This window comes from Anser anser (assembly GCF_964211835.1).
Source record: "Anser anser genome assembly, chromosome: 2".
In the NCBI taxonomy this organism is placed as follows: domain Eukaryota; kingdom Metazoa; phylum Chordata; class Aves; order Anseriformes; family Anatidae; genus Anser; species Anser anser.
In genome coordinates, this window is record NC_139721.1 from 48198693 (window position 1) to 48216194 (window position 17502).

The 17502-nt window shown below is 49.5% G+C and overlaps 1 protein-coding gene across 6 annotated transcripts in view; it reads left to right on the forward strand.

Annotated features, from left to right (window-relative positions):
- KCTD1 (potassium channel tetramerization domain containing 1) overlaps positions 1 to 17502 on the forward strand; it is a 101078-nt gene that overhangs the window by 21500 nt on the left and 62076 nt on the right. Inside the window, exon 1 of one of the 6 annotated variants that reach the window (XM_083827481.1) lies at positions 12595 to 12972. The exons of 2 other annotated variants lie outside the window; for them this stretch is intronic. Coding sequence is in view for 1 of the 4 variants with exons in the window: in XM_083827476.1 (XP_083683602.1) it covers positions 13211 to 15112 (1902 nt within the window). In the remaining 3 variants the exon portion in view is untranslated. Of the gene's footprint in view, positions 1 to 12594; positions 12973 to 13153; positions 15113 to 15278; positions 15303 to 17394; positions 17499 to 17502 lie in introns of those variants that run through there. 3 more of the 6 variants (XM_083827476.1, XM_083827480.1, XM_083827482.1) reach the window with 3 other exon arrangements.

The window sequence follows — 17502 nt, forward strand, 5'->3', positions numbered from 1 at the left end:
TCTCCAGGCTGAACAAGCCCAGCTCCCTCAGCCGCTCCTCGTAAGACTTGTTCTCCAGACCCCTCACAAGCTTGGTCGCCCTTCTCTGGACTCGCTCGAGCACGTCCATGTCCTTCCTGTAGCGAGGGGCCCAAAACTGAACACAGTACTCGAGGTGCGGCCTCACCAGAGCCGAGTACAGGGGCACAATCACTTCCCTCGACCTGCTGGCCACACTGCTTCTTATACAGGCCAGGATGCCGTTGGCCTTCTTGGCCACCTGAGCACACTGCTGGCTCATATTCAGCCGACTATCCACCAATACTCCCAGGTCCTTCTCGGCCAGGCAGCTTTCCAGCCACTCATCTCCCAGCCTGTAGCTCTGCTTGGGGTTGTTGCAGCCCAGGTGCAGGACCCGGCACTTGGCCTTGTTGAACTTCATGCAGTTGACCTCAGCCCATCGCTCCAGCCTATCCAGATCCTCCTGCAGAGCCTTCCTGCCCTCGAGCAGATCGACACACGCACTTAGCTTGGTGTCATCTGCAAACTTACTGAGGGTGCACTGGACGCCCTCATCCAGATCATCAATAAAGATATTAAAGAGGACCGGCCCCAGTACCGAGCCCTGGGGGACTCCACTAGTGACCGGCCTCCAACCAGATTTGACTCCATTCACCACAACTCTCTGGGCCCGGCCATCCAGCCAGTTTCTAACCCAGCGAAGCGTACGCCAGTCCAAGCCCCGAGCAGCCAGTTTCTTGAGGAGAATGTTGTGGGGAACGGTGTCAAAAGCCTTACTGAGGTCAAGGTAGACCACGTCCACAGCCTTTCCCTCATCCACCAAGCGCGTCACTTGGTCATAGAAGGAGATCAGGTTCGTCAAGCAGGACCTACCTTTCATAAACCCATGCTGACTGGGCCTGATCGCCTGCTTGCCCTGCAAGTGCCGCGTGATGACCCTCAAGATAATCTGCTCCATGAGCTTCCCCGGCACTGAGGTCAAACTGACAGGCCTATAGTTCCCCGGGTCTGCCCTCCGGCCCTTCTTATAGATGGGCGTCACATTGGCTAGCCGCCAGTCAACCGGGACCTCCCCCGACAGCCAGGACTGCCGATAAATGATGGAAAGCGGCTCGGCCAGCTCCTCCGCCAGTTCTCTCAGTACCCTTGGGTGGATCCCATCCGGCCCCATCGACTTGCGTACATCCAAGCTCCGTAGCAGGTCGCCAACCATTTCCTCATGGATAGCGAAGGCCACATCCTGCTCCCCATCCCCTTCCACCAGCTCAGGGCACTGGGTGTCTGGAGAACAACCGGTATTGCCGCTAAAGACTGAGGCAAAGGCGGCATTAAGCACCTCAGCCTTTTCCTCATCCTTAGTAACTAGGTTTCCCCTCGCATCCAGTAAAGGATGGAGATTCTCCCTAGTCCTCCGTTTCGCGTTGATGTATTTGTAAAAGGATTTTTTGTTGTCTTTAACGGCAGTAGCCAGATTGAGCTCCAGATGAGCTTTGGCCTTTCTAATTTTCTCCCTGCACAGCCTCGCTACATCCTTGTAGTCCTCCTCAGTGGCCCGCCCTTTTTTCCAAAGATTATAAACCCTCTTTTTTCTGCTAAGCTCCAGCCGCAACTCTCTGTTGAGCCAGGCCGGTCTTCTTCCACGCCGGCTCATCTTTGGGCACGTGGGGACGGACCGCTCCTGTGCCATCACGATTTCCTTCTTGAGGAGCGCCCAGCCTTCCTGGACTCCTCTGCCCTTCAGAACCGCCTCCCAAGGGACTCGGCCAACCAGCGTCCTGAGCAGCTCAAAGTCAGCCCTCCGGAAGTCCAAGACAGCAGTTTTACTGGTCCCCTTCCTGGCCTCGCCAAGAATAGAGAACTCTACCATTTCGTGGTCACTCTGCCCCAGACAGCTTCCGACCACCACATCTCCCACCAGTCCTCCTCTGTTTGTGAAGAGAAGGTCTAGCGGGGCACCACCCCTGGTAGGTTCACTGACTAGCTGCGTCAGGAAGCTATCTCCCACGCTCTCCAGAAACCTCCTAGACTGCTTTCTCTGTGCCGTGTTGTGTTTCCAGGATATGTCCGGGAAGTTGAAGTCCCCCACGAGGACAAGCGCCGACGATTTTGCAACTTCTGTCAGTTGCCTATAAAACTCCTCATCCGTCTCCTCATCCTGGTTCGGCGGTCTATAACAGACCCCCACCAGGATGCTAGCCTTGCCGGCCTTCCCGCGGATCCTAACCCACAGGGATTCAACCTTATCATTCCCAGCCTGGAGTTCCACAACATCAAAAGATTCTCTAATGTAGAGAGCTGCTGTTTACTGAGAATGTCCTTTAAAATAAAGGAAAAAATATTTTTTTTTCTTTACAAATAAAATAGTAAGCTGAATGACAGCTGACTGCGCAGAACAAGGGAGCTTTCTATTTCTCCCATGAGGAAACTAAGCCAAGTTTGTGACACAGATTATTCTACCAGAAAGTCTTTAACTCTTGTGCCCAGATTACTAACGTTTTCCCCCTAAGGTGCCTACACTTGCAGTGAGCACAAACAGCATGGCATAGATCACCACAAGGTCTCAGATGACTGCAAACAGCTGAGACCCGGTTCTCCTTTGCCCAGCCTATTTGCCAAGCCATACTTTGTTGGGAGATCCTCTGTGTCAACCCAGAACACGTCTGCTCCTCATGGTAGGAAGCAGAGGTGCAACCAGTGACCTCAGGTTTGGAATTTTCCCTTTTCTTGCTCTTGAGATGATCCTTGAAGTACTGCCTTGCTGTAATTGGTAACTGCCACATGACAAATGTGTCTTCTTCATCATCCAGCTGACTGTCTTCAAATTCACTATTCCAATACAATGCAATTATTGCTCATTTCTGCATACTGTTCTGTTGAGTCACTGATGTTTTATATACACTTGAGGGAAAAGATCCTCTTTTAGCAGAGTGTAAACCTCTTCTGTCACCCCAAACAGAAGTTTTATTATCTATTTTTATTCAGTTTGTTATTTATATTAGTCTATCTTCAGCTTAGTTTTTTATTAGTAGTAGTATTCAATTTTAAAACAAATCCAAAGCTGTAGAACATTCACAACATTTTGTTGTTTTTTTTATCATGTCCATTTGGCAAAGCAGAAGAAATTGAGAGGAATGGTTTTCTCTCTGAGGTTAAAATGAAAGGTAGACCCTTCATGTAGGAGAGTGCTTGTTTGCATGTTGCCACTTAAAATGGTTGTTTATTCATGAGACTTGTTGAAACTACTCTAGGGCTGGTATTTACCACCTTTGATTCAAAAAATGTATTTTTACTGATGTACTATATGGAGGAGACTAGATTAATATAAATATCATGGTGCTTATGTTCAGAATGTGATGAAAGATGTTGTGTTTGACTTTTCTCAAGCATTCAGAGAGTGAAAACTCCTATTGCAAATTTATTTCAAAATTCTCCTGTTGACTAGCAGATAAAGATGTAAAAATGCTGTAAGGAGGTGTGTAGAATCAGTTAGGCATTACTCCACTAAAATGTCCAAAAATACTGAAAAAGTATAATTTGGGGTGTATATTTTTGTTTTAACAAGTCACCCGGCTTTAGACAAAGCCTAAGAGACTGGACAGCCATGCGGAGAGCCTGTGCAAAGCCAGAATTCATCATCAGCAGGTCAGCCTGGTGGGCTTTGTAGGTAGGAGCCTTTGTCCATGGCGGTAGGGAGGGCATTCATGAAAGCTCAGTCTGTGGTTAGAGAGCAGGAAGAGATGAAGACCGGGCAACTTTCTGCTATCTCCTATACACATGTGCTTTCCAGGGGTTCAGTATCTTTCTGTTTAAGCAAGTACTTGGAGCAGTAACCGTGCATTTCTCAGTCAGAAGTGCTCTTTTCCCCAACATCGAGGTGGCTGGGTAGCTTCATTGTGTTAAGGATCCTACTGCTGAGAACAGAAACTCACGATGACTTCCCAAAATGATACCAAGCTTCTTGGACTTCACAGACTTCTCTCTACCTGGCCCTAAATTATGCCATGCACTGGTGGCCAAACTGGAATTCAGAAGACAAAATCCCATTCCTGGCTGTTTGGGATCTGACAAGCTCATTTGGAGTGATGGGTTAAAAAACCAAATCTAGAAGTTCCTTTAAAATAAAGTGCCCATCCCTAAAACATTACAAATTAATCCAGATACTTTGATCCCTTTAGCTTCACAAACAAAGCTCCTGTAATTCTGCCTCTCTACTTTACAGTTGACTAAGATTCCTAAATACTTAAATGTCATTACTTCTGATGGGATAAAACTACTTAGAGAATATTACTAAGCATTTTCGTGTAATCCAAACCCAATATATCTTGCTGAATAAAAGAAAAGCTCTGGAATTTGAGAATTCCAGTGAAAATAGAAAGAACTGAGCTAATTAAGCACTATAGCTAGAGCTGGGCAGAATAATCCAATTGTAGTTGCTGAAAATACAGTGAAACAGAAAGAGTTTTTGTTCATAGTCCTAAAAGTGACATCTAGCTGGTTTTAGAGGCTAATATGGAGGTGCAGGATAGGTAAAGCACAGAAAGGATGTATTTTCCTTGACTCGTCTACCAGTGTGCCAGAAAGACCAAAGGTCAGGTTTTCAGAAGAACGCCGTGTTCACTAACTCTAATTTAATTCTCTACATAAGTAGCCATGTTTGCAAATGGCTAAGCACCAAGCAGCTCCCATGGAAACCATATCAGGTGCAAGCCTGTTTGAAAGTACAGCTGGTTTAAATGCCTCTACAACCACTTCTGAATGCAGAGACTTTCAAAAAACCCGAGCAAAGTTACTGGTTCTGAGAGCTTGAAGAAAGCTGGATATGAATTTCTTGAGGTAGTTGCTTGTGATTCTTTGATTCTTCAAAACGTCTTCCCAATGAGGTAGCAAAAAATGGCTTGCACACCATTTGGATGGTGTAGTGTGTTGTTTTTGTTTGGTTGTTTTTTTTTTTGGGGGGGGGAGGTTGGTTGGTTGGTTTGGTTTTGTGTTTGCTTGTTGTTTTGATTGTGTTTGTTTTAATATATATAAAGAAGTCTTGAGAGGGAAAAAAACAGTCAGTAATTTAGAAAAACAAGTCAAATTACAAGCTCAGTCCTCATGGGCACATTGTCCAGGAAATCTCAGGAGCACCAACAACCAGTATTCAGAGTGAGAAGTCTATCTTAAAAATCACAGGGATTTCTCCTTTCTGAAATTACCAAACTGCTTCTCCAATTGATTTCCAAGGTTTTTACAGAGCAGTCATTCAAGGTTTCAAGCTTTTCTTCCTTCCAATCACTAATTTTCAACCCTTCCATTCCAACATATGGAAGAGGAAACTCCAAAAACACTATCATGAGACTGCGCAAATTGGCAGCCCCGCTATCAAGATGTTACTGTCAAGGCCAAACACATAGGAATGACCTTGGAATAAAGGCCCTATTATCTCTCAGCAACTCTTCAAACTCTCCATCCCCCGAGAAACTTCACAATTGGAATAGGATGCCGGGCTGTCTGGAAAGAGATTAAATTGTTCACAGCTGCCTGGGAATTAACAAACTTCCTCTCCTTTACGTTGGAATGCAGCATATTTGCAAGCCAGGTGGAGGATGGCATGTGAGGTTCTTGCAGGACCTCGAGTTGGCACTAAGAACCACATTTTCATGTCTGCACATATATCTGAGTTACCAGGGCTCAATAATAATTTTCTGGCAGATTACTCCTGCCCTACAGCAGGTTTCTATGATTACTAAAGCCAGAATGAAAGCAATGGGTCTGGATTTCACACTTTATATCCTTCCATGCTGAAGCTTTGATTTTAAAAACTGCTTTTTTCCTTTGACACCAATCAGCAAGAACAAGCCTGACAATGTACAGGTAAACAGTCGAGTAAACTGCAGGGACGGTCTTATAACGGGCAAAGTGATACCCTCCCTCGTAACTTGGAGGAAATTATTCGGAATAACTTGATAAACCTTTGCCAAGATTGCTAATGGAGGGATTGTGCACTGCAAATTGCAAATGTGACCTCATTTTGTCCAAGGCACAAAAAAAAAAAAAGAGCTTATCATTTTTTCTTGCTTATTTTAACAATGCTCATTGATCCTAAGAAGCGACATCCTTGCTGTCTAATAACTTCCTTGCCTGTAATTAAATAATCCAGTCCATGAATGTGCAAAATGCCAGTGCTGAGAGTTTTCTAAATGATTTTTATTTATTTGATGACACCTTCAGTTCTGTAAAAAGAAACGGAATTTTAGCCTTGATCACCAAATAAGGAAACTTTGGAGTGGGCACAACTTAGTCTTTCGTGAATATAAGAAGGCAAGGCTATTCAAAACAAGATGTGCCTCAAGGATGGACAAAAAGCTTGTTGCATTTAAGCATTCTCAACAGCTATAGAAGTAACGTTCTCATAATGCCAAGCCCTAACAAAATACTGATGCTCACCAGCTGTTAGAAGGTATTTTTCATCTGCTTTAGTATTATTTGATAGGGGGAAAACAAGAGAGGTAATGGTTTTTTTTCTTTGTAATGTTCCTTTGTTTTAAAAAGAATCATTTTGATTTTATTTTTATTTTTTAATATATTTGTCCAGGCTTTACCTAAAGAGGGCTTTATGCTCTAAAACTTAAAATACAGCTTTTTATTGCAGTTTGCACCTTCTGGTCTCTTTTACTCCATGGCCACTGGCTTCAAACCACAAATGAAAGTCCGGACAATACCCTGAAGATATTACTACAAATTGTTATCTGAAATCACACACTCATTCAGTTTGTGAAAGTACTTTTGCATAAAGGACCAGTCCAATTAAAATCAGTGCACAGTTAGCTCTGCTTATCTAGTAATATTCCACCTCATTCTTTTCTACTTCTTTTTTCACTATATGAATCAAATCAGGGACTGATAGAGGACGTGGCGAGGGCTGGCAATAAACACATTATACTTTGTTATCCCTGTACTCTTCTTCCAAATGATGTATGAGTTTATTCCCTACTGCTAAAATGCTGCTTTATAGTCAGCATAGTCTGTGATGCAGACCTTGTGTAGACAGTCCCCGTGCATTTAGGTCAATCAGGATAACTTGGGATACTTTAGCATTTCACACGTGGAGAAGGGGATGTGGAATCCCATTATTAGGGCCAGAAACCATTGTGGCCAGATAACGGTTTAAAAGAAAATAAGTGTAAAAAATTGCACAGGCCAACATCCTACCAAATTGGACGTGGGTGAACGAAGAGAGGGGCATAAACAGGAGCTAAGCAGCTCCTGATTTTAATGGTACAACATACAGTGAAACATCCTGATCCAGCAGCAGGCGGGTGGGTCTGGGTGACAGCCTGTGCGGGGCTCTGACACTCGTGAGCAGGCTGGTGACACTCTCTGTGTGCTCCGTTTGAACTCACCCAGTTTCAAAGTTGCTTGAACGGGGTTTGTGTCAGCCCAGCTGAGACAACTCAATCGAGGGAAGAAAATCCAAGTAGACAGGTCATTGGTGCTGTGGTTTTTGCTACATAAATACCTGAAAAGGAATTTCCAAATCCACAGTGACACAGACATAATACCAGTGGAAAAGGGGAATAATCAGTTTATTTCAGTCACTAAGTCAAAACAAAAGTATATTGACTGTGAATTCATGGTGCAAAGAGGCTCTAAAGCCACGAGCTGGCGGTGGGAGGAAGATTCCCTTTTCCAGGCTGTGCCGAAAGCCAGCTGTTGCCCCGTCCCCCGAGGACCCCAAGCCCTGAAAAAAGCCTTGTGTGAATGAGGGGGTTTGGGTGTAAATCCCCACCTCTGGCCCCGTGCGCTGAGCCCCACCTTGGAGCGACCCAGAGGCTCCAGCTCATTCCCCAGGGATGGAGAAAATAAACAAGATGAAGCAGAACCCACACGGCACGGAAACAAGGTGGAAAGTGGCATTTCTTCACAGTCTCCAGAGCAACATTTTGTTTGTTAAACTGTGAGGGCTCAAGTTTTTCTTCCCTTTTTTTTTTTTTCTTAAGGGAGTGTTTCAGAAATCTTCTTCTTAAGAAGCCTGGCTGCCATATAACTGTTCATTCCCCACTGCATTTATAGATTTCATCCAGCCCAGTTTGACTTCCAGCCTCTGCTCGTAGTTCAAAATAAATTTTTATTGCAGGATTATGAACGGAAAATAGGATTTTGAGAAGTCCATATCCAATACAGTATTAATTTATGCTCCATTACATACTACTAAAAGCACTATAAAAAGTGAAAACCCCTACTTCCACAGACCTACAACACCTATAAATGAGGCTTTGTGGTTTCACAAGGATTTTTTTTTTTTTGAGGTTTCTCTCTGAGTTACTGCCTTGGTCCTTCCAAATTTCCTTCATCCCCATCCCCCATAGCATTTATGGACGCCGCTGAGAAGGACTGAAAGCTACCCTACATTATCAGCCTGGATGGGAAGAGCTGCTTTCCTCCACAGAGGACAAATATTATGTCCCTGCCCTACTGGACTGCTCAGCGTCAGCAGTTCCTACAAATGACTGCACAACCGCTGGAGCCACTGTACCAGCCGTGCCTTACAGAGCGGCTAATTTGTTTCGAGTGCCGTCATCACCACAGAAGCAAAGACAAACACAAGCTCAAACACAAATAAATAAAAGATTAATATATCTCCTGGCAACCTACTTCCAGCACATTTTAAAAGCCCCTTAAAACCTTTGTGCAGTGCAATGCAATTTACTACCTGACTCCCTGCAAGCTGTCTGACAGTGGTCTTTGTTTTTGGAAGCAAAGGCTGCTCCAGCTGCTTGACACTGAAAATAACAACAGTTCACAAAGTCTTGGCTTTTAATTTCCCAAGCACTAAACACATGCTTTCTTGCAAAGATGATGACACGGGTTTTCTTCATTTTGCTTGGGAAACAGAGCAGTCAGAAAATGAGCCGTGTCCTCAGCAACAAAAATACTGCTTTTGTAAAAAAAAAAAAAAATTAAGTGAATAATGGACAGTACCTGTGGGAAAAAAAGTGAGCGCTCTCGCTGCAATATGCTCATGATTCGCAGCGTGGAGCTTGGCGAGGGGGGTGGTTTGGTGCTGCCTTCACGTTTCACAACGTGTCGGTAGGAGCCGGCGCTTTGATATGCACAACTACCGCTAACATTTCATAATATGACAATCTAATAGGTGAAACAGCTTCCGTGTTTTAAAATTCATTAAGAACAGCTGCAACTTAGCTCTGATGGATACATCATTGCTTTCCTTAATCAATGTCTCCTTTGTTGAGTTATATAAAGCTGTTTCATTGCCACACAGATAGGAGCCGCTACTCTAAAAAAGAAAAAAATAAACTAAAAGATATTTAAGATCTATTTTAGCATGTCAGTATCGGCTGTCCCTAGTATCGAGAGTAATGAAACAACTAAAAATATCATATATGCAAGTAAAAGAATAAAAGAAAAATGGTATCAACGTTTGAAGTGACAATTCCGAAATGCTAAAAGAGCTTGCCTAAAAACTGAGTATTTCTGGGTGCGAGAAGGATTTCTAGGACATGCTTTTTCCCTAAGTGAATTTTCCAGGAGTCTCGAGCATTATTTGCCTTCAAGTTCCATAGTGTCAGTGTGGATTTCTCATACCGACTTCTGCATAGCCTGCCTCTATGGGGAAAATAGCTTGTGTTTAGAGAACATATTAACACTTTTTAAGAACATGTTTATTGTATTTAAACTAACAGTAAAAGTGTACATGACAAAAAGCTGTTTTCCCAGAACCGTGCCGTGTGGTCAGCCTTAGGGTTAACCAGCAAGCTTGTTTTAAACATTGCTTTTGAAAATCTCTTCTGAATGTCTAGTTTGGATCCCAAGGAACAAGCAGGTCCAGTGGATTTTCTTTGCTTCTTGCCTTCTGGGGGATATTCTATTTTAGTGAGGCTTCACAATGAAATATGTATGGAGAAACACAGAACGGGGAAGTCTTAAATGGATCTAAGTCAAATAACCACTTACGGAGGCTACAGGAGAAGTAGCCTGTGCTAGTCTGAAGGAGAACAAGGCTGTGGAGAGCTTCAGTACAATGGTTTAATTGTCAAAGACCGCGGCTCTAGTAAGCTCTGTGCCTGCCAGGAGCCAGACCAGGGGCCAGAGGAAAGAGGAGCTTGAAAAAGACATGAGGAAAGGCCTGAAACTCTTTGGTAGCACGGTTACAAGCATTACCTTTATTGTAAACCGACTGATTCAGAGAGTAGGGTGGTTTTTTTTGGTTTTGTTTTTTAACCTGGAATGCTAATTCTGTTGCATATAAACTGATCTCCAGGTATACGAAAGGAAGGAAAATCAGTTCTAGAGTTTCAGCCCTAGTGGGGCAGGTGCATTATTAGTGTTCTCGGGTAATTGCATCTTCTTCGCTGACAGCAGTAATAAAACTCATTCTCATGGTGTGGACAGAGCTCACATTAGACTCAAACCTCGAGTCAGAGGGGAGAAGGCTCTCTCTGCCTACGTGGAGCACTCCGCAGGATAAAACTTTGATTAGTGATGTGGAGGGTGGAGTAGATTTAAGTTTAATGTCATTATGCCAACCTCAATTAGACAACCTTGTGCAACTCTGGCAGTTGTGGAATGCAGTTCGATTACCTGGCGTAGCTCGAGAGCTGGAACAATAGGATTTAGACTTCTGGAATACAACTGACTAGGCTAATTTTTATCTTTAGGAACCGAGAGAGATAGACAGCTTCACCTGTATATGCGAGTAAAATGCATCTATATACATATGCATACACACATATACATACACATATAGGTTATACAGGTATATAGGTTATATGGGTGTCTTCCCAATTATGGTCACCTGCAGCACCCTAAACACCTCGTTTGCTACTCTCTGATTTCCCCCTGGCTGCTGAGGTGCTTCCAACTGATGTGTGTAATATGGATGTTCCATATATATTTTTCCCCTCCAACCTCACTGCAAGTTCTTTATGTCCTTTATACTTACTATTAGTATACTTGGCTCCATATTCATCTCCAAGTCTGTCAACATAGTTCACCTCCTGTAATCAGGAAATGGTGATTAAATGAACATCCAAGTACAGAAGCTGTCAACCTGGTGTTCATCTTTTTCTAAAGTTTAAAAAAAAAAAAAGTTCAATTACCTTTTGTGCTCATGTGGCTCTGAAAACCAAGGAAAGGGAAAAGGAAAGAGAAAAGGAAAGGGGAAAGAGGAAAGGGAAAGGGAAAAGGAAAAGGAAAGGGAAAGGGAAAGGGAAAGGGAAAGGGAAAGGGAAAGGGAAAGGGAAAGGGAAAGGGAAAGGGAAAGGGAAAGGGAAAGGGAAAGGGAAAGGGAAAGGCATCACCTCTTCTATGATCCTTACACAGAATCAAATTCGAAGGTCATTGCCAGTCATGTCATTTTTAGCATTTAGTGGAACAATAAAGGAAACTGAAGATCTTCATAGAAAGCATGCAGGCTGCAAGCCCTGCAGTTCTCTGTCTCCTGGGATGGGCTGTTATAGCTCCTTACAGGAGCTCGTTTGGGGCATTTAGGTTTTAATGGTCTTTCTGCTTGATGGCTGTCAGTTTCAGCATCTGGTCCACCTCATCGGAAGGTCTTAGAGATTTTGACTGAGCGTTGGGTTGCAAATAGCATATGACGGGGGGGGGGGAGAGGGGGAATATTTATATCCTCTTTATGTGCATAGTGAAAAAAAATCTAGAATATATATAAACCATCGACATAATCCGCTCTCAAACTACAGAGCAAGTACAACTTCTTCAGTGCATGCAACAGCCCTGACCTCCGTGTAATTACTCCGGGCTTACATCAACATAACAGTGCCGGCTTTCTCTGCAATTATTTTCTGGGAGTGGCAGGCTCTCTTCCTGGAGCGCTTATTTGTTTCGAATTGGCCTCGTTTGCTCGACAATTCGCGCATCCTTTCTGCCTGCCCGTTTGCGCCGACTTGCGAGGGCAGCCGCTGCCCGGGACGCCCCGTCGGGGACGGGGACGGGGACGGGGACGGTGCTGGGCCCCCCCCCGGCCCACGGTAACCCCGCGGCTGGTGCCCGGCGCTGAGCAATCGCCTACGGATGAGTAAACCCCAACTGTGGTAACTCGGGCCGGCAGCTCTGCAATTAAGACTTTAATTTCAGGTGTAGCCCGGTGGTGGTAATGAATATTTATTTCAACGGAGCAAAGAGGAGAAAACCTGCCGGTCGGGGAAGGGGGGGAGGCTCTGGAAAAGCTCGGGTTAAGCAGCTGCGGAGCTGCTGGGGTCCCGTGCGGGGTCCCAGCCCGGCCACGTCCCCCTCTGCGGGGAAGGGGAAAGGGAAAGGCGAAGGCAGCTCCCCGACGGCTCTCCCAGGGGATGCTCGGAGCCGGCGGAGGGCAGAGCCGGGCTCCCCGGGGACTCTGCCGAAGTCCTCATTTCCTCGCATCGCACCTTCCCGGGGGTCCCGCAAGCCCTGCGGGGCGGCGCGCGGTGTTTTAGGGTATTTTTTCTTTCTTCTTGGTATTATTTATTAAAGTTACGAGGACGAGGTGTTTGGTTTTTTTTTGGTATCATTGATGAAAGCTGAAAGGACGAGGTGTTCAGAGGCTCGCCGACCTCTGCCTGCATCCTGGCTGCGGATTTCTTTTTAGCTGCTGGGGATGTCAAAAAACATAATAAAAATAAAAAGGGGAAGGAAGAGCGGAAAAAAGAGACCTCGGGGCGACATCTCCGGGCAGGCGAAGTCCCGATAACGATTTTAATCTTCCTACTCTTCTATTCACGACCGCCCGCCCCCGGACATCCCCGGACCGGCCGCCTCGACGTGCGTTTGCCTCCCCGCGCGGAGGAAAAGCGGCTTTTCGGGGCGGGGGGCCCGGCGACGGAGCGCGGCACATCTGCGAGCCATCTAAAGCGGGGAGGAGCCGTCGGGGCGAGGCGCAGCGGGACGGGCGAGGGGGGAGCCCCGGCCCGGCGGCTTCCCCCCTCGCCCGTCCCCTTCGCTCGACGGGACGGCCCCGAGGTGAGCGGCGCGGTGAGTACCTGCGGGACACCCTCACCCCCTCCCCGGCACCTCGCAGCCCCGTTTCGCGTCCCGTCCCGTCCCGTCCCGCCCCGCCCGCTCCCCGCCGCCGCCGCTGGGAGCGCGCTCCCTTTAAGAGCCCGGCTTTGCCTCCCGGTAGCTGAAGGTCATTAAAACACAAAAGCGCTCCGGCGCTGCGGTCCAATATAGCGCATGCGCCCTGCCCGAGGACTGGCAGGGAGACGGCAATATGGCGAGAATGCCTGGCAGCGGCGGCGGCGGCGACTGGAGCGGCGGCGGCGGCGGCGGCGGAGGGGGCGGCGGCGGCGGCGGGGACAAGGCGGGGGAGCGGCCGCCGGGCCGTGTCCGAGGCGCCCCCCGGCCGCCCCGCTACTGCAGCGCCGGCGAGGAGGAGGAGGGCGAGGAGGAGGATGAGATCCGGGAGGTGCAGATAACGGGGGACGAGGAGGAGGAGGAGGAGGACGGAGCCGATGGGGGGCTGCTGCTGGACGAGGAGGAGGAGGAGGAGGAGGAGGAAGAGGAGATGGGTCTGGAGTGGGACGGCGAGGAGGAGCCGGAGCCGCTGCCCCCCGCTCCGGGCCGTACCGCGGGCGGCTGCGGCGGCGGCGGCGGCGTCGGGGCGGCCCCGGGGGGAGCCGCGGCCGCTGCCCCGGGGGGCGTCGGGGGCGGCGGCGGCGGCGCTGGGGGGGCGCCGTCGGAGGACGCGGAGCTGGAGGCGGCCCTGCTGCTGCAGCGTCCCGAGAGGGCGCGGCTGAGCGAGAACACGCGGCTGGCCACCCGCTACGCCGTGCGCATCTTCCGCGAGTACCTGAGCGAGAAGGCGCAGAGCCCCGACTTCGAGACCATGGACAAAGGGGCGCTGTGCAGGGTGCTGCGCTCCTTCTACGCCGAGGCGCGCTCCAAGAGCGGGCAGCTCTACTCCAAGTCTTCCCTCATCAGCATCCGCAGCTCCCTCAACCGCTACCTCAACGAGCCGCCCTACTGCCGCACCCTCGACCTCACCAAGGACCCCGAGCTGCGCGCCGCCAACCTGACGCTGGCCGCCGTCATCCGCAAGCTGGAGGAGCAGGGCGCCGGGCCGGTGGTGCAGAAGCAGGCCATCACCCGTGCCGACCTCCGCAAGCTCTACACCTGCAGCGTCTTCAGCACGCAGAGCCCCTTCGGGCTCCTCAACAAGGTCTGGTTCGAGACCTGCATGTACTTCTGCACGCGGGGCCGGGAGAACCAGCGGGAGCTGGAGGAGGACTCCTTCGGGCTGGCCGTGGACGAGGACGGCCGCAAGTTCGTCTACTTCAAGGCGTTGGGGCCCTACCACAAGTCGCGCTCGTCCTCCTGGAGCAAGAAGCGGGCGGAGAGCAGCGACGAGGAGAACCTGCCCCGCATGTACGAGACCGGCACCGAGTTCTGCCCCTACGCCAGCTTCGTCAAGTACCTCTCCAAGCGCAACCCCCTCTGCAAGGCCTTCTTCCAGCGCCCGCGGGACCACTGCAGCGAGGGCGACATCACCTGGTACGAGAACAAGGCCATCGGCAAGAACCTCCTGGGCACCCGCATGCAGATGCTCTCCAAGGCGGCCAAGCTCTCCAAGACCTACACCAACCACTGCATCGGCGCCGTCTCCATCGCCACCCTCAACAGCATCGCTGGCATCGGCACCAAGCTGGGGGGGCCGCCGCCGCCACCGCACCACCACCACCACCCCCCTCCCCACCACCACCACCACCACCACCACCTCCTCCACCACCCCGCCGGTGGGGGCTGCTACACCCCCGCTGCCCTCAACGGCGGGCCGCGGCCCCGGCCCCCCGCCGCCAACCCCTACGTGCTGCCCAAAGACGGCGACGCCGCGCCGGTGAAGGCGGAAGCGGCCGCGGTGGCCCCGGCCAAGCGGGCCCTCTACGAGGCGGTGTTCCCGGCGGGGGCTGCGGCCGGCGGCGATGCTTGCGGGCCCTCGGCCTCCCCCAAAAGACTCTGCCGCCGCCCCGCCGAGCCCCTGGACGCCGCCGCACCCGCCGTGGTGGTGGTCTCAGTGAAACACGACCCCCTGCCTCACCTCCTCCCCGAAGCCAATGGGCACAGAAGCACCACCTCACCCACAGTAGTTTCACCTGCTCTTGTTTCCCCCACACAGGTAACCGGAAAAAGGAGAGGAGGAGGAAAAAATAGAGATATATACAACCCCCAAGCTGGCCACCCTGGCCCACGTAGCCTGTGCTCCCCCCTCGCTTGCCCATCTCCCCCGGGGCCGGTGGCAGCGTTTGGGCAGCCAGAGCCCCCCGCGAGCCGGCCAAACCCCGCTCATCCCACAGGGAGGTGCCCAGGTACCGTCCTGCTCCCCCTCGGCGGTGGCACCAGTCCTGCGGCTCCCCCTCTCCCTCCTTTTGGCTTTCTTTTCCTCTTTCCTTGTTGTTCTTTTTTTTTTTTTTTTTTTTTTTTCCCCCCCCTCCACCCCTCCTTTTTGCGGAAGATATGAGTTACGAAAGTCGGGCCAAAGTAGTAGATAAGGGCGTCAGATATCATTAGTGTGTGTGGTGTTCTTGATGTGCTAATGAACTATTTGAATAACCTCAAATGCAGGAAACAGCCAGGAGAATACTCAATTACACACTAGTAATGAGGGTGTAATTTTAAACTTCAGAAGTTAACAAGAGGGTTAATATGGCAATTGCATTCATCTTGTATTTGTTTATTTAAAATAGCTCTGTTTCCTGGCAGTGATCCTCTTTTTTTTTTCTTTTTTTTCTTCTCTTTTTTTTTTATAAGGCAAATTGGCTTTAGTTGCATTAGTTGCCATAGTGGCGAAATATACAGCAGCAGCGCAATTAGGCGGGTTAGGTGCAGCGAGACCCAGTTTGTCGGAGGCGCTTCGCGTGGCTGAGGCGGGCCGGGCGGAGCGGAGAGGTGCCCCCGGCCCCGTGCTGCGAGTCCCCTCCGCCACACGTGCTGCCCGGCCCAGTTGTTGTTTTTTTTTTTTTTTGACGGCTGGAGCTAAATTACCTCGCCGCGTTTCAATTAGGGACTCGCTACGCTTTTGTAGTTGGCTCCGAGTTTGGAAGTCCTTCCAGCTCCGACTATAAAACTTCTGCAGCTACGCCGTGCCCCATAAAACCCCGTGTGCCGGGCAGTAACTTTAATGCTCGCTGCCCCGCGCGGTCACCAACCCCCCCGCGACGTGCTGGTGTGGAGCAGTAACAGGGATTTCGGTGGCGGGGGCCCCATGCTGTGGGGTGAACGCAGGTATCCGACATGCCTGAGCTGCTTCCGAAGTGGAAATACCAGTTCTGGACAGAGTGACCCTTTCAGGGAGCTTGCCGGCTAATCAGCCAGCCCCGGGCTAATTGGGGAGGGGGAGCGGGAGGGCGGCTTTCTGGGAACGCCTGCGCAAGCTTCTATGTTCTGTACGGTACCTGCGACCTCTCCTTTCTAGTGTGTTGTGGGTTTGGGGTTTCTCGACCACTTCAGCGGAGCGCCGCGGTTTGATCTCCTGCTGGTGTCTCCGAGTGGCTCGGAGGCTCGGTTGCGTGCAGATAGTGCTTTTGTTCTAGCTCCTTCTTTCAGGCATTACACCAGGTGTATTTCAGGTGTATTTTCGTGACCTTGAGGGTCATTTGGGAACTTCAGGCGTGGCTTGGCTCCTCGGAAGGTCGTGCGCATGAGGATGGGGCAGAGGGACCCGTGGTGACGGAGAGAGCATCGCGCGGTACCCGTGCCCGTAACCTGCGTGGCGAGGTGTCCCAGCCTGTCACACAAATCCCACAACTCTCCCATAAAGCTCACACGAGGAGAAACCCAGCTGTTGGACTGCTCGTTGTGTGGCTGCGCGGTCGGCGCTGCGATTCTCATTAGCGGCTGGCTATCGGGGGAAAGGGAGAAATGGCTCGAATAGACGGGAGCGTACGCGGCCATGTGCTGCCTTCTTAGCTGCAGCAAGGAGGAAAATGAGCAATCAGCAAGGGTACTAGACAGTGTGGGTTTTCTCAGTAATTATATGGAAATGTTCATCTCCATTCACAATCTAATGAGCTAAACAAGCTGCCCAGCCACTTTTGTAGCTAAATCTTGCCTCCGCTACAAAACTCGGTAATTTGAGCCTTTAGGAGAAGGGAGCTTTTTTCTTCTTCCTAATCGCTGGTTCTTGTCGTGTCAGTTTTTAACTTACGCACTTCTTCTTGGGATGCGATGAAAAAGCATTGTCTGGGGAATGGGTTTCCTTGGGAGATTGTTAATGCTAAACTTTTTCTCCCTAGCTACCTTTTGTAATAGTTACGCTAATCGAGGGCCAGGGCATTTCCTGGGGAAATTAATGACTGGCTGGGGTTAATGGCCCAAGGCACTGCCTCAGGCCATCAACTCCCCCAGCTGGTCATTAATCCCCAGGAAATGCCCTGGCCCTCAATCGTTATTGCTTAATTATAAACAAAGACTTTCCAGGCCTTTTCACTGAATACATCTCATCAGGCAATGTGACACTAAATTCTGCTGTTGACAAATATCACCGATTTCTTGAAAACACCAAGGTCA